The following is a 22,282-nucleotide window of genomic DNA, read 5'->3' as shown; positions in this document are numbered from 1 at the left end:
GTATGACACACGGGAGGGTAATTGTCTCTGAGGCAGAACAGCCTTTTTGCGTGTGTGTATGTGTGTGTGTATGTGTGCCTAATGTTTCCTGTTCAGTGACGGGCACATCCTTCTTCTACCCCCTCCTCAGTTGCTTATTTCTCCTTGACGTGTGGACTACCTGTGTGGACCATTCACATATCCTCTCCTGCCCTTCATCAGTACGCCATACTGACGTGCCTCTCTTTTTTTTTCAGAACAGCCCTTTCTTGTCCATACTGTGCATATGGAAGGTCCTTTCAGCTCAGAGTTGGAAAAATCTCACATCATCAAATCGCACAGAAATGTATGTAAATGTATAACGTCGTCATGGTCAGGACAAAACCTCATATCTCCAGTATCAGCTGTTCAAGTCGTAATTTGTCAGCTGTTTGGAAATTCATGAGTTTATGAGGACCGTCTGAATGTGCCATAAGCTTCTACTTATCTTTACACACCAGTTTTTGCTGTTAAGAACATGCTAACAGAGCCGCTTACCTGAACGGCTGAGCTGCTTCTTTAAGGACTCACTTGTCTGCCGCTGTGTGGTCACTTACAGCCTAAGTTAATGTTATTTAGAGAGCAGAAAGAACTGCTGGACTCTTGCTGAACTGAGCCTCGATTTAGCCTTAGCATAGCAGCCTACTAGCCAACCTGTGTGTCCACTAGCCATACCTGCAGGTCTCGCGGCCCATCGCTTCAACATGAAAGTCGCTTATACTGACTGGTGATATTTACTGAACTGACACTCAGAGACACAGCGTGAGTGAACAAGACGCATGTATGAGACCAACGACTTGAGAAGTTTGGATGTGAAACAACATTCAGCTGTTTTGTAGCCAGAGAAACTGCTGTGTGCTGATGTGGAAACACCACAGGTTTTTCTGTTTACTGTTCGCTCTGTTTTTAACCGTTTTGTACAGTAAAGTTATTTTATTTTAACGTATATTTTACACTTGCTTAAGTTGTTAAACAGTGTTCCTAATTATATAAGTAAATACTAAACTAATTTTCTTAAGCATCTAATAAATATAGTATATAATAAAGTAAATGCCATCTAGCCAAGCTGAGTGTTTTATTTGATGGAGAATATAGATATTACCAAAATAAAATATTTTTAAAATGTAATTTTATAAATATCAGGACTTATATGTGAGGTTAGATAGAGTTAGTATCGGTATTGGTGCGTGGTATCGGCTGATACTAAAGGATCAGGTACTGCTATTGTTATCGGAAGGGAAAAAGTGGTATCGATGCATCTGTAATGGGAGGAGGACACAGGTATTTGACCAGTGTACGGATAGTTCTTTGTTCAGATTTGTAACCATACCGTGCTGTGCCGTACTGCCCAGTGGAATAATGCTATGACTCAACCAAGAGCCCAATCGAACATTAGTTGACTCATCGTCTTAGAGGGAGTGGCCCTACTATATAGTGAATAGGGCATAGTTTGAGAGTGCCATCCTCGAGTATATGCGTGAATAATGCAGGCCTAGCAGAGGGGAACACACCACCCCAGGCAGAGCTGTTTACCCGTTCCAGTTGGGAGCCTGGAAGGCTGTGACTAGGCGCAAAAAACACCGTGAAAGAAGGAGGGTGAGCAAGTGAGTGAGCAGGGAGAGGGAGGTTACATAAATGCCAGCTCTCGTCACTCGCCAGAAAACAAGGCCACGCAGGAGGCGTCAAGAAAAAGGGTGATGTCATCGGTGCTAGTGATCCACGAGCAGCCATTCATCGGTGTTTGTGTGTGTCTCTGCATGTCACTTCCTGGGAGAGAATGGAGCGGGAAGTGGCTTGAGTGGTTGGAGGGAACAACGTCTCTATGGTGGGCCTTTCTCACACATACACTGGAAGTGTATTCACAGCACTGCTCTGCTCTGTTTTAGCTTGTTGTCTGCTGGTGTCTATCACTGCTGTGTTTATATCATGAGGTTTAAAACTGAAACACTGCCCTCTTCTGTTTTCTCACAGAACTGCAGACGTTGCTGCTGCCCAGTTTTCCTATAGGAGCTGGTAAGACCACATTCATTGTGTCATCCAATATCACACACAGTTGTTTTTGCAGTTTAATCCAGCATCTTAACTACTACCTTTTAGCTACTAACCACTCTGCTATCTCCCTGTGTCTGTGTCTGTTGCTGCAAGCCTCAGGGGGTTTGAACCTGCTCATACACGTGACCCACAAATTGATATTTTTATCACAGTTGCTGTCATCTATGTCAGATTCGGCAAAGCCATTCCACCCCAGGGAGTTAGCAGATGACAGTTACCTGTCAGTCTGTGTAGAAGTCACGACTCTGCTTATATAAGAGCTGATCTAGTTCTCATTCTCTCAGCCTTGGCCTTTGTTAATGCTTAAAGCATGGCTGATGCGAGATCCTGTCCTGATGCCACAGATGGACGATCTGGTGGGTAATAATCACATCTGAAGGTGATCTCTACGTGTGGAATTTTAGCAGTGGGACAAAGCAACACTTGCAGTAGAGATGGGTAAGATGGCAGTAGCGTGAGACAGCCTGCCTCTGCTAATGTGCTGATGAGTGTTAAAGTCGTGCGTCATGCTTCTGAACTCCTTCTCGAAGTCGCAGCAGATGTTGCGTTGCTAATTTGGTTGGATTTCTTGCCGTTCAGCATGCACAGACAAATGGGTAAAATAAAAATGGACAAAAATATGTCATATAGCAAAAAAGAATGAAATCTGTACTTTTATTGACAATTTTGTTTTACAGTGGTAGAAAACACACAATGTTGCTGTCATGCAAAAAGTTAAGTACATTTTTGACATTTTGTTGTTTTTTTGACATCATTTGCCAACAAAATGGTCAAATATTACTTGGGGATAAAAATCTAAAGAAAGTTTTTCCTTCTGTAAAGTTACCCCAGTTTACATGTCTTCCCTTAGGCTGTTTGTGTTGCTGTGCCTTTAAGACTGATTATAAATGAGCTCTGTTCTGACTGACCCTGTATTGTGCCTCATTCTGAAAGCAGTCCAGGCTGAAATACTGCTTATAACTGCATCATAAAAACACTGAATACAACAGAAACAGTTTTTTTGTATATTTGGAATATATGGACTGGGAAGTGAATGGTACATTTTGAAACTGAGCCTGTTTGAAACAGTGTTTGCAGACTACATCGAATTCTTCAATTAAAAAAAAACAAGGACATCTTTTTAGGGTTTTATATGATATGAGCCCTTACATGGCCAGGGCCGAACGACCCCAAAGATTTATTTTCACACTCAGAAAAGCTCAACCAGTTTGCATTGAAGTCCCTGTAGTTACTGAACAATAAGCCTTATTATGTAATAAGATTGGGATTTTAAGGGATTAACAAGTTACTCATTTATATTAGCCTCTTAGCTCTGCTGCAAAACTAAAGCAAACATCTGACACATATCTTGGCCAGTTGATTACTTTTGTTAAGGGTAAAATTGAGCAAGTTACATTTCCCTGAAGTTTCAGCACCACTTTAGCCATCAGCTTTAACTGAGTGACTAATGCTTTACCTGCTTACCTCATCTGAAAGCTTCCTGCAATGTTTAGTAAACAGTGACTTGCAGACTCTACCATCTAATCAGAGCTTTTTTCAGCATTTGTATCAGAATCCTCCAAAGTGAAGGGAACGATTTGTGTGCACAGATTTAGTCCTGGACCTTTCAGTCCAGGATTTGCAAAGGACGACTCCATTTAATATGGTCATTTAGTCATGGACACAGCAAGCATGATTGGTTGTTTCCTCTAGAAGTACCACAGGTAAAAGTTTCACTGCATGTCCAGTTTATCTTTGTAAAATCAGCCCACTGAATGCCACATCACAGGTCAGGCAGGTTCAGTGACCGAGGTCCAGACCCAGTTTAAATGATGATATTGTTTAGAGCGCTCTCCATGACTCATGTTTTCCGACTCCCGTTAGTCGCCCTCTGAAAGTGCAGACGTCATCCTCCCACGGCAGTAACTGATGCAGGGATTCTTCTGGCCCTTTTAGACGCTGATAAACAGCTAAACAAGGCAGCTTATTACACAAATACAAAGACACAAAGTCACCCCATCATCGTGACATTCTCCTCAGCTGATCCGCCACAACACTGAAAGCTGAAACCAGGGTTGGTCGACGTCAGTGCTCATAGGTGCACTGCCCTGGCAACCATGACGGTGACATTTGTTTTAACAGACACAGCCTCTTCCTGTTACAGTGGGACCCCTGCTATGTCAGCCTTTCTCCTTTACTGTTGTCTCCCATCGGCCTGGCCTGGCGATACCATCAGACAGACGAAAAAAAACTTCTCCCGGATGCTGGTTTCATATGGTGGTTTAGATGTGTTCTATCCAGTGTCTAGCACCATTTGAAATCAGTGTTCCTGAAGAAGAATGACGGCCAGTGTACGGCTGTGGAGTTGGGTCGTCATCTGTGGTAGAATTTATGGCAGAAGAATGTGGAGTGGACACTCCAGATCAGCCTATGTGGAGTTAAACAAACCTGGCTGGGTTTCCCAAAAGCGTCTCAGCACAAAGATGATTCTTAAATGGTAGATCATCATATCGAACATGGCCTCTACCAGTTAAGATAATCTTAATACCACAATGCATTTGGGAAAACTGGGCCTTGTCCGTTACTGTTCAAATACCTGGACTTCTCAGTAAGGGGGATTTCACAGATTGTTCTAAATCTCTACATAGATAATGAAAAGGTATACAAGGTCATTCAAAGTGGATTGATGTGAAAAATATTGCATCCTGGGGAAACTTGCTGAGTCATAATTGTTCACAGTGTTGGTGATGTGAACCAGACGTTTGAAGAATTTGATGTCTCCCTTTCTGTAACCTGTAACGTGAATTGGTTATGAGACATTGTTTTATCATATTTCTGGGGGATTTTTCCAGCTTTCTTCCCAATTTAGTCATATATAATTTCACCCACTACTTTTCACCCCCCCATTCACAAAATACCACCACTGCCAGGAGAGCGAAAGCCAGCACAAGGTTCCTCTGAGTCATGTGAACTGAGCCACTGCATTGAACTGTCTCTAATGCAACATCATTGGACAGCTGAAAGCGCTTGGCCAACATTTAGTATCATGTTGGGGGGGGATGCCATCCTGTCCACCCAGGGAAGCAAGGCCAATTATGCTCTCTATAATTTTATGTAAGTTTCTTGACAATTAACCACTTCACATCAAACCACACCATATCAGTGGAATTCCCCTTTAAGCAAGAAAGGACTGTCCAATAAGAATGTCCCTTACCTCTTCCCATATTGGGCAGCCTTGACTTTCGGTTAACCTGACTTCTGACCTGACAAACTAAGAAAACCTCCTTTATGAAATGCCCCCAATTTGCAAAGCATCAAGCCCTTTGAAGTTGTATTCCACTGATTATTCACATTTTCTGCAAAATGAAAGGGTAAACAAAATCATTCACAGTGGTGTGACATGAAATTCTCTGTTCTAGAAAAACATGGAATCAGAATGGTTCTCAGTGGTGGTGATAGGAACCAGACATCTGAAGCAAAGTTAAAACTCTGAGTTAGAAAACTCCCCGCACAGAAAGCTGTTATGCAAAATGGTCATGAATATGCTGCCTGATGCCCAAGACATTGTTAAATAATAGTTTTGTGATAGGATTTTGGTTTTAAGTCTATTTTTTAAAGTCCATTCTTGGTGGAGAGATACATGCACGATTCTGTATAGCAAAATAGTCACCAAACAAAACTTGTTTTAGGTTTACCACCGTTTTATCATTATCCATTACCATTATCAACGTTGCCTGTATAAACTCAGAAGAAACATGTAGGTTCAGTGATTGTTTTGGATATGAAATAAAATAATTATATTTGAGTTGCTGGTTCCTATCACCACCACTGTAAAGAAATCAGAGGCAGTACATTTCTTTAATAATGAACCATTTCCCTTTAAACCACTCTGAATGAATGTTTTTTTGAGGTACACCTAAGTGAGGTATACCTAAGTGCATATGAGGAAAATTGAAAGCTTAACTGTACTTAAGCCATCGAAGTGATTAGATTAATAACTATTGCACAAAAATGTCAATAATGTTGTCTTTTGTGTGCTTGATGACCAAATCAGGGTTTCCTCCTGAACCTTGCTGTGTGGATGACTCATGAGAGCACTCCGTCACTTGCTCTCTTTCTCACCAGGCCTCTCTTGCCAGCATTCCCTCCCCACTGAAGGATGACTGATTTCCTCTGGTGCTTAGAGTCAGTCCTGTCTTCTAGCACCATTTGAAATCGGTTATAATGACTGGGGATCAATTCTTCATTCTCTCACTGAACTCAATGAACCAACGCTGCGCTTTTCTTGGGAACTGGTTAATCTGATCTACACATCCTGGCACAGTCATGTTTAGACTTGCTTAAACATTCTACCCATGCTAGAATTATCTGTGAATAAAATATCTTCTCATCCAGATTTGGTGTCTTATATATGAGATAATTAATCCATTTAAGCCACATTCTGATGTTCCAGAGAATATACACTGAAGTCGGCTCTCACATTTCTCTTTGTAATTATTGCAGCCCCCTGGCTGCCCTCATAACTTGTCTGACTGTGTTTTACCACTAACTAATCCCACTGATCTTTCCTTTCTATCTGGGTGCTACTATCACCGTACTAAGAAGTGCCCTACAAACTAAATTGGTTTTGATCCGAACTTTGGCTCTGAACAATGTTTTATTTCTCACTTAACATACTTCTTTGTAATCTTCACATGTTTCTGACCTCTCTGATCAGGTGTGTAAGATGAGGGTTGTAACTGAACTCCACAGTTTGAGTCCATCTCCAGGAGTAGTGTTAGGAGCCACTGATCTAGAGCAGGGCTTTTCAGACCCACTGCCCTGCATGGTGTTAACTGTTCCTTGCCCTATCACACCTAATCAAACTCATGAAGGGCATGATACCTAGATTATCGGGGAGCTAGAGCGGAGACTGCTTCCCTGAAAACCTTTTGTCTGCTGTATTTGTGGTGGATGGGGGTCGGTACGGCTTCGATTTGATTTTAAAAATTAATCTTGTTACTGAAATACTACAAAATACAGAAAACAGGTTATATAACTATATTGTATAAAAATATGTCGTCTTTTTGGGTGAGATATGAAATGAAACATTTTCTCAGGCCAACTTCAGCCCATGAGCCGCAATTTGAGCAGCCCTGATCTAGAGTATTTGTTCTATGGGCCTCGTTTCACACTAAACACAAATCTGTGCCTGCTTAAAACAAATAGGCTAAAAAGTTTGATATTTGGAAAAAGAAAAAGCTATTAAATTCTTCAAACAGTGAAGTGGGAATATGGTTTATGTTCTCCATGTGACTGTAAACCATATAGATTGTTAAAGCTGCCCTCTGCTGGCTGGGACAAGACATAACATACACCACTAAAGACTTTTTCATATCCATCCATCCATTTTCTAAGCCGCTTCTCTGTCAGGGTTGCGGGGACCTATCCCAGCAGTCTTCAGGCGGAAGGCAGGATACACCCTGGACAGGTCGCCAGTCCATCGCAGGGCAGACAGACAGTCACACACAGGGGTAATTTAGCATGTCCAATTGGCCTGACTGCATGTCTTTGGACTGCGGAAGGAAACCGGACGAAACCCACACAGACACAGGGAGAACATGCAAACTTCACACAGAGAGGACCCTGATCACCCGGCTGGGGAATCGAACCCAGGCCCTCCTCACTGTGAGGCGATAGCGCTACCCACCACGCCGACTTTTTCATATGTGGACTGTTATACTTAGAAAGAATATATCATTATCAAATTGTAAGCTAATATTTTATATATAAACATTAAAGCATAACAAATATGCTTTACTGAAAGCTCCATCTTGCATTCTACAAGCAAGAGAAATAGTCAAACGGTGTATATGTTGCAGTAAAGCTTTACTTGTGGAAAAACCTACAAGGCTTTGCTCCAAGCATTTCAGTCAGAAAAGAAGTAGAAAGGACAGTTAGTTCTCACTCAGTCTTCTCTTCTACATCCAGGGGGTCAGAATAAAAAATCTTACTGCCTTATTTTTATAGTCCATGTCTGTTAGATCTGTTTTTATATATCAGTGTCCGATTTAGCAGACTGTTGATGCAGAGTTCAGCTCAAAGGCAATAATAGTCTACTAAATGGAGCCTTTGTGCGTTAAGGCTGATGTGTGATATTCAGTGGGTCACAGTATTTAAACGCCACTGTACACTTCAAGACCATAATATAGTATTCATTTGTATATCATACATTTATTTGAGATTCCACATGTTGTTTGATAATGTAGAGTTTCAGGACACATTCGCAATGTACAGTCACCCTTTGGTTGTGCATAGAGGCTGATGGGTGATATTTAGAGGGTCACAGTATAAACGGGCCTCTGTCATTTATTTTCTACACCAGTATTGTATTCCAGCCCTTCTTACCTTCTTATATATATATATATATATATATATATATATATATATATATATATATATCTAGCAAGACGAGATCAATTTCCACAGTGTTGTCATATTCCATGTGCCTTGGGTGAGGTTTAGCAAAGGTTATTCTTTCTGATAAGCCATGCTTTTAATGGCCCAGTAAATGTGGTGTGAGGTCAACAGATGATCTGGCCGCCCGAAAACGACTCTGCAGCAAAGGTGCCCAACACTGCTACTCGTGGCTGCATAAGGCTTGACTTTATCTTCTTCTTCTTCTTTCGGCTGCTCCCTTTAGGGGTCGCCACAGCGGATCATCTGCCTCCATCTTGCCCTATCCACTGCCTCCTCTACTTTTACACCAACCATCTCCATGTCCACCTTCACTACATCCATAAACCTTCTCTGAGGTCTACCTCTTCTCCTTCTACCCGGCAGCTCCATCTCCAAAATTCTTTGACCAATATATCCACTATTCCTCCTCAACACATGTCCAAACCATCTCAACCTGGCCTCTCTGGCTTTATCTCCAAACCGCTCCACCTTCACTGTCCCTCTGATCTGCTCATTTCTATTCTTGTCCATCCTTGTCACTCCCACGAAAATCTCAGCATCTTCATCTCCGCCACCTCCAGCTCAGCCTCCTGTCTTTTAGACAGAGCCACAGTCTCCAAACCATACATCATAGCATGACGCACTACTGGCTTGTAAACCTTCCCTTTCACTCTTGCTGCTATCCTTCTGTCACACATCAGCCCTGACACCCGTCTCCACCCACTCCATCCTGCCTGCACCCTCTTCTTCACCTCTTTTCTACACTGTCCATTGGATGGTTGACCCAAGATATGAATCGGTTAAATATCGCCCTCTCGCGGGGAAATATCGCTAGAGCGACGTTTTAAGGTGGACCGGAAAATTAAGCGTTTTTATTGAGAAGGGCTTGACTGCAGAGCCGCGGTTTGAAGCCAGTGGTATTCAGCGCATGCGCCGACACTTGCAGGGTTTTTTTTAGCGAGCTTTAGCGTGATCAACATTACAGTCGTTTTATGTGGGTTTCCAATAAATTAGCGTTCGGCTAACATCATATTTTAAGCTTGAGGCCAACACAAAACTTTGGTTTGAACACATATAGAGATACACAGGCTAAATACTACGCGAAGTACACCTGCTGTGGCTCTGGGTAAACTAATGAGCTAACTGTGGACTGTTAACTTAGCCTTAACACGGGGCTTTGTGTACTCTTACTCTTACAGAAATAACTTTACCTTAAGCAAGGCTTAAACTGAGCATAATATTAAGCTTTACGCTAAAATAAACAGGTTTTTGAACGCGTCCTTGCTGAAAGAAACCATTAAATGTTTTGGTTTCTGATGGCTTCGTAAAGTGCTTTGTCTGGTAGGTTAACCGGTTGCCACTGACTGATTCGTATGAGCACCGTCCTGGATGCTAATATACATGGCGACATATACGACATATAAAGGGTTATGATGCAAATATGTGTGGACTTTTGGCGTCAGAAACGGCAGAATCGATTTATTGTGACGACATAAGAGATTAATAGATTAATCCACGACATTCCGAATCTGACTGACTGCGTGTTGTGTTGAGTCCTGGGCTGCGCCGGTTTTGTGTAAGTTTGTACTGTATTACATGTCTATTACATGCTTAACTAACACTAATTCGTTTCAAATGGTCATTTTACTCAAATTAATTGCACAAATCCTTACGTAATGTCTCAACTAGTAACTGCTAACGTATAACGTAATTACGTGTTCAGACAGTTAAATGTGCTAGTTTAGCACGGGAACACGAGGGCAGCATGGAAAAGGTATCCAGTGTAGGACAGTAGGCTAGTATTTGTCCCACTTCTGCAGTTTTCTTTTGGGATTTGTTCGTGGGAACCAGTGGTGGACCAAGTACACAAATCCTGTACTGGAGTTAAAGTCGAGACGCCCAAGGTTAAATATTACTCCAGTAAAAGTAGAAGTTCCTCCCTTTAGACCTCCACTTGAGTAAAGGTACTAAAGTATTTACCTTCAAATGTACTTAAGTATCGAAAGATAAAGTACTAGAATTGGATTAATTATGTCCTATTAGCATTTTTGTAAGAAATGTTTGTGAAAGTCCTCCAGCGTCTCTCTTGGTAAAGCAGTCTTTTAATAGAACGTCATTAATTAGTGACGCTGGCGTCTATTAAAATGATCAGAAGCACAAAACACTGAAGGTATACAGTTTCCATCAGGGAGAACCGAGTGGCTCTGAAATCACTTTTTACTAGCAAGATTTAAGATTTATCTGCAACTTAGTTCCAAGTTTAAGTTTAATAAAAACTGGCTTTAAACTCTGGATCACAAATGAGTTTCCTTTACTATGTTGATCTGTAGGTCCCTGTTCATAAACATAAACCAGCCCAGACTAATTTACTATAAATATAATGAAATGGTGTTTGTATAAATTCAGAAAAAAAATACACATCTGTCACGACTGTCATGTCTGTGGACTATATTGTGCTCTATTTACACAAAGTTAGGTTAGTTCATCATTTATGTTCACAAAATTTTACGCTGATGCGCTGACGTTGAACCGTGTGCTGCACTGGGTCGGTATGACCAACAGGTCAAAACCAGCTCTAAACAAAGGGACAGCTATGCCCTGATCGGTGTTCTTGCTTCTTTCGTTTTGACATGTTATGTTTTTATACACACAAAAACCAAAAAGAACGACAGATTTCACAAAATATGGAGTAAAAAGTCAGATATTTGATTTTGAAATGTAGTGGAGTGAAAGTAAAAAGTCTCCCAAAATGGAAAAACTTCAGTAAAGTACTGATTCACAAAAAACTACTTAAGTACAGTAACAGTAAGAACATAATGTTTTGAACAGTTTTGAACATCGCTGCTCACTTGCAAAATCAGCATATTTTGTGTTTTGGATGCTGGTATGATGGTCAACCAGCAAGAACCAGACCAGCACTAGAGCTCCAAACCAGCTGTGCTGTTTATTTCAGCAAAGCCCGGATGAGGAAAAAAATAAATAAAACAAAAACACAGCACATACCAACATGCTTCCCATGTTTGTCTAAGCTGTTTTATGCTGGTCTGGTTCTGGTTTAGCCCATCATGGTCATGCTGATTAACTAGCATTCACAACTCAACATATGGTCTATGCCTGTTTTGAGCTGGGTGCTTAGTTTCAAACTTTTGCTAAATTCTGTTGCAACAAATTCGTGAATAGCTACAAATAATTGTTTTCTCTCTCTACTCTGATGAAATGGTATCTCACAGTTAATTTGTTCAAATTATGAAATATAAAGATGATACCATCAGCAGCCTGGTGCACCAACAATGCCCTCCAGCTTTATACATCAAAAACTGTAAAGTTTATTGTTATTACAGGAAAAAAACAGACTGCAAAAACTCCAGTGCAGAATTTGGGACAATCAAGATGTGTTGTAAAATCTTTCAGATTTTTGGGGACTCACATTAGCGATTCCTTGAAGTGGAGCATCAGTATTGATCATATCTTCAAAAAATCTCAACAGCGGTTTCTGAGACAATTAACTATTAAAAAGTAAGAAGATCTGTTGGTTAAATTGTATTTGTCCATTATTTTGAGTGCTCTTACACTTTGGTATGGACATGTAGATATTCAAACTCATAATAAATTGCAGGGTATTGTTGGTAAAGCTTGAAAAATGATTGGAACATGACTCTGTTTAAACACAGTGTAATAATTCATAATTAAAGATTCCTCTCATCCAGTGTACATTGAGTAGGGAGTATCATAGTCATTCTGTGAGATTTTCAACCTTAAAACCGTAAAAATGCACAGATGCACAGCAATTTTCCATCAGTCCTCTATAACAAGTGTATTGTCTGTTGTTTACTGTATATGTATTATATTGCATGTTTATGCGTACTTGTTGCTACAACAGAGCTGAATACAGTTTCCACATACCTACATGCCGTGTGGCAATAATTGAATGAACGAATCAATAAAATGCTCAGAACCATCAATAAACCCACTGCCATGAAAACGCAATAGCAGCTTTCACTGACTTTTTGCTAACAGTAGAAAGAAAAATCCAGTACAGAAGACAATGATGTGCAAACATTGCAGTTCAAAGTAAGTGCCGTTTCACAGCCTCAGTGAATGTACTGGGGCTGTTGCATAATGTTAGACGTCACTTTGTTCACCAGCTGTCCTAAATATCTGCGAAACTAAGGCATAGACGGCACAAACTCCTACCAACTTATCTGTGGTTTTGCTACTTCCTTTATGTATTTTGAGTGCATTTGATTGTGCATCTAGTTAGTAACAGTAACTTTAAGTAACTGTGCAGCTAAGAACAGCTTTGGTCATCTTGAGAACTCTTAACAGCAGGTTAAGAAACAGACCTAAGATGGAAGAACCTCTCCTCTGCTCTTTGGAAGAAGAAGAGCTGATTCCTTCACTCGCAAGGGAAATGTACAAGACAGCCAAAGGTGAGTTACAAGCCTCCGACTAATCTCATAGGGTTTAGTGTTGCATTGCGATAAATGGGATTTAATAATAATCTGATCAAAATTGGATTTATCCATTATCTGATTATTCAAATGGTCATGCAAACAGCATGCTCTGATTTCTTAGATCAGAGTGAGATCTAGAAATCCGATTAAGGGAGCTGGATAAAGAGAGCTGGATTTTAGCTGAATAATCAGATTTCTCAGTGCATGTAAACGCTTTCGGATTTCTTAGTCTGTGCATGAGTGCAACAGACCGCGGTACCGGAATTCAGCAAGCAGCACTACCACAAGACAAAACAGCAAAACACTTCTGGAGCGATGCGTAAATTAAATACATGCTTGACGAAATGAAGAAATAAAATATTCCTCATCATTTTAGATGATGTATGTACATATTATTAGGTAAAGTAGCGTGATATTGTGAAAAAAAGCCATGGTATGAAGTTTGAGTTTTAATTTTTTACGTCACGTCTTCTTCTGTGAGTTCATTGGCTGGTTGCAAAGCAGAAATCTGATTACTGCCTGACTCATGTAGACCTGGAGCTTCCCCATTATCTGATTACTCAAGTGCATGTAAATCAGTTGATATGATTGCTGACAAAATCTGATATTCTGCAGTTATCGGATTGTTAAAGGCATATAAACACACTGTTTTCGACAGTTGCAGTTTTCTGCCTCTGTCTTGTCTTTGTTCTGCTTCATGCTTGTTATAATGTTAGCTTCTCAGTATATGCATTGTCTTTTATTTGAATTGTTTCTGGCTTAACATCAGGCCTCAAGAACTACAGCTGAAAATGAGCCAGCTGGCTAACACTGGCCTTAAACCTTGGGGTTGATTAATATGCATCGTTCCTGATATATGACTAAAATTATTTTTTTTAAAAGTACACACTTTAGTAAAGTAAAGGGTCCTTTTATAAAGAAAGTGGTTCTATATAGAACCGTGACCTCCCAAAGAACAATTGTATGATTAAAAGGTCCTTTATCATGAAAAGATTATTAAGATTGATGGAGAATGTCCTGTAGATGGTTCTATACAGAATCTTTTTCAGAAAGCATCTACAGCACATTCTTAAGAACCCTTTCATGTTGCAGAAAAACATTTAATCATAGAAAGGGTTCTTTGAGTGTTCATGGTTCTATATAGAACTATTTTCTTTACTAAACAACCCTTGGAGAACCATCTTTTTAAGAGTGTAGGTTATAATATACCTGGTTAATGCACTCCACAAAATATCATCTTCTGACAGTGTCCATTTCTGAGGAGGTGTGGAAGATTCTGAGAGAGAAATCACAGCTGAAGCTGGCCCTCTTAGAGACCTCGCAAGGGCCGTCACGACTTAAGGTTGGTTTGGCATAAAAAAAAGGCCGATTTGTTTTCTGTGTTGTTTTGTTCTTGTTATTGTCCAAAAAGCTCTATTCAGAAGCCCATCTGTGGGACTGTGACATGAAATACTCACCTTATGGAACTTTTTTCCCAAGTCTGGATTTCTTCACTCTGTTTACAAAGGCCTCCAGTGTCTCTGTGCTCTCTGCAGCACCCACCATGCTGTACATCTGAGTGACTAGGCATGGTCTGGTAATTAGATCAGAAGTATATTCAGCTGTGCTGTTCAAAAGCAATTAGATTGTGTGGTCCAAGTTGAGAAATGACCAAACGTGAAAATCGGTTTGTTGATTTTAACCCCTAAAACGCCAGGCTTATTACATACTAAGGCCCATTATTTAGTAACTACACAGACTTTAATGCAAACTGGCTGAGCTGTTCTTGGTTTAGTTTAATAAACTTATAATATTAACATAACAATTATCAGTATTTCTCATTTTGTTAACTTTCTTAACTTTTAAAATAATACAAACCAGTAATAACAGGTTCCTTCCCTTTACTGCACCATCTATCATTGAGAGAAAATGCTCAGCTAGCTCAGAGACCCTCCCTGTGTTTGAGTGGAGTCAATACAATGGATTATGATACAGTTATGTTCCCTGACTAAAGGTACTGAGATGTACACTCGAGGGCACCACCCCTGTGATAAGAGGGGTACTGCCCCAGTGACCGTTTCATACCTTTATATCTGAGAGTGTAGGGGCAATTTAGCCTGTCCCTTTGGCCTGAGTGCACGTCTTTGGACTGTGGGAGGAAACCCACACAGGCACAGGTAGAACATGCAAACTCCATACAGAAGACAGCGCTACCTACTGCACTGTGCTGCCCACTGCCAAATCACATGTAAGATCTAGTCGCAGTCAGTATTATAGCCATTTTACTCACTACAATTAATATATCATTCAGTAGATCTCTGAATCTGATTTCTGATTCATGTTGACTTGTTAGTTTAAGTGACTTCTTTTAAGTTAAAATATTTTTTTTTAGTTTTAACTTTTTTTAACCTTTGCAAATGCCAGTTGCCATAAACCTTCCATGGCGACTGGGATAACTGAAATTGTTTATTTTAGGTCTTTTTAGTGGAATATATTTGTGAATTAAACACCATTTTTTATCCTTGGGCTTAAATTTGATTCTACCTTGCTACAAATTAAAGCAATTAGCTGCGAGAGACCATGTATTACATTGATTTTATTACAGGCAAGGGTGTTATTAGGTATGACATGCCTAATAACACCCTAAGTCCCTGATTGCCTAATTCTCACACTGGGGCTGAATATCAAGTAGCTCCGGCTCACTATGCAGTGCAACTAGGAATGAACATACTGCCTCCCAAACCCAAAAAGTGCATGATGTGTCTAACAAATAGTCATTTGGGATTAGCCACATCTCCACAGTTCCACACTGGACAAACAAGGCACTGTTTGGGAGAAGAAGTGAAAATTTCATAACTTACATATAAGAAAACAAAACCCGGTTCTTTCTTTATCATTAATTCCACTGGCTACTATTAATTATTCCATTAACAGCATGATGTTTTTTATTGACTGGGCACAGTAATACAGAATTTGATTGTTATGAGGCGGTCATAGGTGTGAGTATTTTGAGTATTTTACAACAATCAGATTTTAGGACTGGATTGTCCACGTTCCAAAGGAGGTTTTATAATGGCCATAGCATAAAACATCCTAATCCCAGCTATTTATACTATAGCCACTGAGGAGAGCTCTAAAACCATCAAACAAGGCAATAGGTTAAAGCAGATCCTTCATAGATGAAATGTTTCGGATGTCTACCTCTTCTTTGAAGATTCTTTAGTAAAGAAAATAGTTCTGTAGAACGATGAACACTAAAGAACACTTTGCATAATTAAAAGGTTCTTTACATCATGAAAGGGTTCTTAAGATTGATGAAGAATATATAGGCATTTTTTTGCAAAGGTTTCTATAAAGCACCAAAAAGGGGTTCTATTGTTACAAGCTTGACATCATAACTTTAGAAGAACTCTTATAGGTGCTACATAGAACCCTTTTCAGAACGGTTCTATATAGAACCGCATATAACACAATCTCCGTCAATCTGAAGAACCCTTTCATGATGCAGAAAGCTTTCTAATCATGCAAAGGGTTTTTTCAGTGTTCATGCTTCTATTTAGAACCATTTTCTTTACTAAAGAACCCTTGAAGAGACATTTTTTAAGAGTGCACCTTTAAAGAAACGAAATATTCAGACTTCAATGAAGATAATGACGTTTCTCTCTTTTTTTGTTTACATCTTATATCGATTACTAGTCATTGTTTGTGCTGTTATGCTGTTTTGTGTCTGATTGAAGGCCACAGTGTGTCAGCACGATGTTTTAAAGCATATTTGTCAGGCTCCAGTCCTCGTGGGCCACAACACTACAGACTTCAACAGACTGCCTCATTAAACACAGCTCATTCAGCTCATCAGCTAATTAGCAAAGCCTTCATGAACTGAATTCAGAGCATTAGATGTCTATATACGTCTTCAGAGACCGAATGTCTGAGACCCTTTGTGCTTTGTGAGTTGTTTGTATAATAGGAATGTTCACAGATCACTTCACATGTTAAATAAAGGGAACTGTGCATTATCATTTACTTCTTTTCACAAAACATGCACTTTGGCCTGGGCCACCCAAACTTTTTCATGCAACTGTATTACTGGTTAATATTATTTTTCCCTGACTGCTGCTGCCTTGCCAGTGACTCATTTTCAAGGCAGGCAAAAGTCATTTTTAATGGAAGATTGCAAGAAAACAGAAGTCTTTTAAGAGATATGATGAATCATGCAGCACATGAAGTAACAAAGTAAAAAGGTCAGTTTTGATATTAAGTTGAATTTAACATATACTTTTTTTTAGTTTTTGAATCCCCAATGACCACATTGGGGATACAAAAGTTTTGTCATGACAGCAATGATATGCATCTGAAGTGTAAACATACATGATGAATTGGACAGAATTGAATCACAAATGTCAAGGTGCCATTTTGATCCAATGAACAATGACTAACACGTCGCTAGAGTGGTCAGAGACTATTGTGGAAGTTGTATAGTTCATGCATTCATTTCTTCTGAAGGTTAGACATTCCTTGAGTTCATTGTCTTCGTTTTTGTTTCCTTCTCTTTCAAGGCATTTGTTGATCACATGGAGCATGCAAAACGGCTGGAGCGTCAGTGCAAGTCACGGTGGCAGAGAATTCACAGTCGTGTGCTGCTGATGTACAAAGCCTCTGAGGTTAACACTGACCGCACCGCCCTGCTAATGGCCAACAACCCAACACAAAACCACACTGATATGGACGGAGGTGATAGCCCAGCCAAATATCTGCCCTGTGAGCTGTTCACCAAGGTACTGCTTATACATTTCTTCTTAATTGTGCTGAAATAACGAGTCCAAGGCTGCCACTGCACTTCCCAAAAGAAGCTAAAGCATTTCAGCTGCTTTATTAAAGGCTATGGAGTCAGTTGCCATTGGATTCAGATCATAATTCCAAATAATGTTAGCATTTTGAAGCTTCTGAATGTATTGTAAGCATTTGAATGTATTATGACGTAATGAAAGTCATAACCAGATGGATGATGATCAGCGCTGAATTAATGCATAATTATACATCACCTCTCTAGAGGATGCCCATCTTCAGTCATCAACACAGGTTACCTGCTCTTACTCATCCACTTCAGCTAACAACTCGCTCATTGAAGGACACCAGTGGCCTGGGCAGCAGGTATGTGTGGAAAGCATACTACATTCTATAAAAGACATGCTGTGGTTGTGTGACCTGTATGGGCAGCTGTAGGAAGCCCCGCTTACTGCAATCATCATGCTTGTTGTATTTAAACTCTGCAAGTACTGTATTAATTTCATTAGTAAGTTTTAGTTGGAAACAAATAGGTTAAATACTCGAAACGCCCAACAGAAAACAATCCATCCATCCATCCATCCATCCATCCATCCATCCATCCATCCATCCATCCATCCATCCATCCATCCATTATCTTCCGCTTCTCCGGGGTTCGGGTCGCGGGGGCAGCATCCTAAGCAATGAAGCCCAGACCTCCCTTTCCCCAGCCACTTCCACCAGCTCTCCAAGGGGGATTCCGAGGCGCTCCCAGGCCAGCTGGGCGATATAGTCGTGCCAGCGTGTCCTGGGTCTTCCCCGGGGTTTCCTCCCAGGTGGACTCGCCTGTGACACCTCCCGAGGGAGGCGTCCAGGAGGCATCCTAAACCAGATGCCCGAACCACCTCAGCTGGCTCCTCTCGACGTGAAGAAGCAGCGGCTCTACTCCGAGTCCCTCCCGGATGACTGAACTTCTCACCCTATCTCTAAGGGAGAGTCCAGACACCCTGCGGAGGAAACTCATTTCGGCCGCTTGTATTCGCGATCTTATCCAATCCAATTAGGTTTTATTTTCTCTACGTCGATACAGCCAAGCAAGCTTTCCTGTTGGTTAAGACTTCAGGAGCTGAACAGAAAGCCTAACATGTCAGATTTGCTGCTAACATATTTAGGCAATGGGTGGAATTGATTTTGTGAGGAAAAACTCAAAGCCTTCTGAAAGTTGACTATGAATACCAGCTGTAGTCTAACCAGGGGTCAGTCAGCTGGTAGAAATGAAAAACAGTGACAGCAGCTCTTTGTTCCCTGTTCACCAACAGTCACTGTAAAACTGCTACAAGGTAAAGTATATGGTAATGTCTTTTACAAGCTTCAAATGTCCGTGGTTTCATCTAGACTGGCCACCAAAAGTTCAAGTCAATCTCAGTTAGTTTAGTGCTAACATACTTATAAGAATCTTATAGGGGTGCTAGCAGGAATTTGCATTGTCATAGAGGTGTTGTTTCCTTGTTTTTGACAGAGTGTTGACATTTATTTTATTATCTCTTATAGTCACAGTTCACCACAGGTCAAATTCAGTTGGCTGAAATTGTAATGCTGGGTTGACAAATCAGACACACGTGGATAAAAGATAAACCGTCAGTTTTATTAAAAGGAGAATTAACCAAAATAAGAGAGTTAACACCAGATCAGGTCAGAAACCAGATTACCAAAACACAACACACGGGCAAAGACGATAGCTGAGTTAGATAAACAAGTGAGGGTGGTAACCACCAAGGTCATACACAGGATAGCTATCAAACAAGAGAACAGCTTGGTGTGCACTGACTGAACAGAAGCAATACTTTGCAGTGACAGGGTGCAAGCAGGCTTATACACATAGAAACACAGGTGATTATCATCAGTACTCAGATGGCTGAGATCTGCTAGCTGGCTTGTGATTGGTTGGTGGAGTAACGTGACAAACTGAAGGGTTCTGCGGAGTGGAGTGTAGAAGTGTAAATTCAATGCATGACTTTTTTCAGGATGTAAAATTATTTGTTTGTGACTATCAGTAAGTCATTCAGAGTGGTTTGATGTGAAAAGGTGCATCATACAGAAAATTACTTTCCTTTTTTACAGTGATGGTGATTAGGAGTCACAATATCTACAACACAATTTACTATCCAAGATGACCAGTGAACATACATGTGTCTTTTGTATTTTATATGTAATGCTGATGATGGTAAAATAGTGGTAAATTAGTAAAAAAAAGTGACTGTTTTGCCTTAAAACAGCCTGTATATACCTCTCTGCAATATACATTTTAATACATAAATATTTTAAATGTATAAACAAAAATCTTATCACACCATCTATTGCAAATCATTAAACCCCTTGAATGACTTTGTTTACATCTTCATATGTTGAAAATTTTGGAAAAATGACTGAACTTCCCCTTTAATGAAGACCTGTCCTGTTATAGCTAATAGAAGATGTTAATCCACAGATCTTCAGGTCTGTCAAACAGCCACTCTGTCCATTTTCCTGCACCAAAATCCACTGTGTCCAGCAATCAAGTTGGAACAGAGGGTGAGTTACCACTTTTTCAGTTTAAATGAAAGCTTACACTCAAAAAGTAGTGCATTGAATTTACTTGACTTTGACTTACTTTAGACTGTTTTGATGTAATATATATTATTAATGTGGAAATGATGCACACATTTGAATCAAGTAACTTGACCACATTACTTTTTTCAGTTTACACAAGTAGCCTCAGCTAAGTGGCTCGTGTTCCTCTGCCAAGAGACATTACTGTTCACACTAATGACCGTCTCTACCAGGTTCCCACACATCCATCCGAGCGGCAAGAGGCCAAAGCACTTCACTCTGGGAGCCCCTCGACTTCTCCTCCCTGCTGAAGGTCTCACCAGTGGTCACTGCGCCAGGTCGGGGGGCATTCCGCCGTGGACAGACAGCTTACTGGAAAGTCACCAGTAGCACTGATGCAGAGACTATTTGTTAGACAAAGATTTAAGTGTGCTGTGATAAATCTTCTGAAAAAGCTAATATGATAAAAGTTATGTCTTATTTCTTATTTTTCTTTGACCTGTGGCCTGTTTCAAATTTTGTGGATCAGTCAGAAAAGCGGCAAGCTGAATGTACAGTGTTAAAACGTCATGCAAAATGACTCAGATGTAATAACATAGTTTTATATTTGTAATTCTGTAATGTATTATTTGCACAATCAGTGTTCATAATACACAGATCCCTTCAAAACAATCACTCTTCAGTTTCGCTGTCAGTTTTGAACTATAGTGGGTGGAGAAAACGAAGCCTGTTCAGTTGGTTTCTGTCTTTTGCAACTGTTCTTGAGAATATTTGTTTAATGTGCTCCTTTGTCTTGTTGATGAGCAATCAGAGACTGAGTGGTCTGTTTCCAATGGGTGCCAGCTCATGTGGGTGTTTAAGAGCCACCTGCCAAATGAGCTCAAAGCTGAAAGCAGCAGAATGTGAAATGTGATGAATAGAGGGGAGTTTAAAGGGGAATTCCACCGTTTTTCAAAATATTCTGTATAATTCAGCAGTTGGGATGTGAACAGTCGTTCAGAGTGGTTTATTGAGAAATGGCTCATTGTAGAGAAACGTACTGACTCGTTTTCTTACAAAGGTTGTAACAGGTACCAGGGGCCGCGATGTCTGCAGCACGAATATATCTATATTGGTGCAGACCCCTGAAAAGATGTTCTATAATGATCACCATTTCTTTGTGTAGAAATTTTGAAAAGTCGCTGGAATCCCCCTTTGAAAGGCACTCTTGGGGGAAAAAACCTTATGATTTACTTTAAAGGTGGAGAGGAACTTTCCAAAAACTGCAATCACTGTGGTGTAGACACATGAGGTCGGGCTGTATGAAACGTTTTTAGTTTGTTGCTAGCTGGCTAATGCAGAAGGAAGTCAGATAAGTAAGGTTAAGGTTAGGAAGCCAAATATTACTCCTGGGTTTATCAGCCTCCACATGGGTACATCGGCCTTCTCTCAATGTTTGTGTTTTTGGGGGGTGGTGTTATGACGCGCTTGTGTAATGCATGCTGGGAATTGTAGTGACAGACCGTTGATGGACGTAAACAGTAAGTGAAACAGCAAGTAAAACAATACAAGAAACTGATGAGGCGGAGGGATGCAGCGCGCTACAGAACCACATAACACGACAAAGAACGCATTAAATAGTCATTTTTAACTTTAACTAGGCTTTAGGCTTTAACTAGGCGGGAGCATCTGTGAAATTTCGTTTTTAACCAAGAGGTGGCAGTAGTGTGCCTGTGTGAAAAGTGTTCTTGGTGTTTTGACCAAGTACTAAAGGGCCTGTAAGCAATTCGCATATATCGCTTATCACGTAGTAAACACGGTTAATAATCCCTCTCGGCTAAGAACTCAGAGTGAACACCTGCAAACACCGCCATGAGAGGCTGAAGTTCACCGTGTGAGGCTCCTTATCAACGGGCGCCACGCATTGCCCCGCCCATGTCAGCCCGTATCCTAGCAACCATGACCTACCGCCTTTTTTATTGGTCGAAATTCAAGGTTCCGCCATATTCAAACCTCCTCCAGCGTCCGTT

General features: G+C 40.5%; 1 protein-coding gene across 1 annotated transcript; it reads left to right on the top strand.

The window, feature by feature from the left end:
* Positions 1–236: 236 nt before the first annotated feature.
* LOC108436000 lies at positions 237–20,859 on the top strand. Its single transcript, XM_017712191.2, has 8 exons — positions 237–325; positions 1,990–2,031; positions 12,814–12,917; positions 14,189–14,283; positions 17,477–17,695; positions 17,971–18,071; positions 20,173–20,255; positions 20,507–20,859. Exons 3-8 carry the CDS (start codon positions 12,836–12,838, stop codon positions 20,686–20,688), a joined length of 762 nt encoding a protein of 253 aa, XP_017567680.1. The 5' UTR covers positions 237–325; positions 1,990–2,031; positions 12,814–12,835; the 3' UTR covers positions 20,689–20,859.
* The last annotated feature ends 1,423 nt before the right edge of the window (positions 20,860–22,282 follow it).

The sequence above is a fragment of the Pygocentrus nattereri genome, chromosome 1 (assembly GCF_015220715.1).
Source record: "Pygocentrus nattereri isolate fPygNat1 chromosome 1, fPygNat1.pri, whole genome shotgun sequence".
Taxonomy (NCBI): domain Eukaryota; kingdom Metazoa; phylum Chordata; class Actinopteri; order Characiformes; family Serrasalmidae; genus Pygocentrus; species Pygocentrus nattereri.
The sequence above is the reverse complement of the archived record's forward strand: the minus strand, read 5'-3'. Positions and strand labels throughout refer to the sequence as shown.

What these genes read in the sequence shown, in the direction of transcription:
- LOC108436000 (XM_017712191.2), top strand. Translation starts at nt 12,836, where the DNA reads ATGGAAGAACCTCTCCTCTGCTCTTTGGAAGAAGAAGAGCTGATTCCT. An exon ending in CCTGTGAGCTGTTCACCAAG is followed by an intron (nt 17,696 to 17,970) that starts GTACTGCTTATA and finishes TCACCTCTCTAG; the next exon opens with AGGATGCCCATCTTCAGTCA. An exon ending in ACCAGTGGCCTGGGCAGCAG is followed by an intron (nt 18,072 to 20,172) that starts GTATGTGTGGAA and finishes GTTAATCCACAG; the next exon opens with ATCTTCAGGTCTGTCAAACA.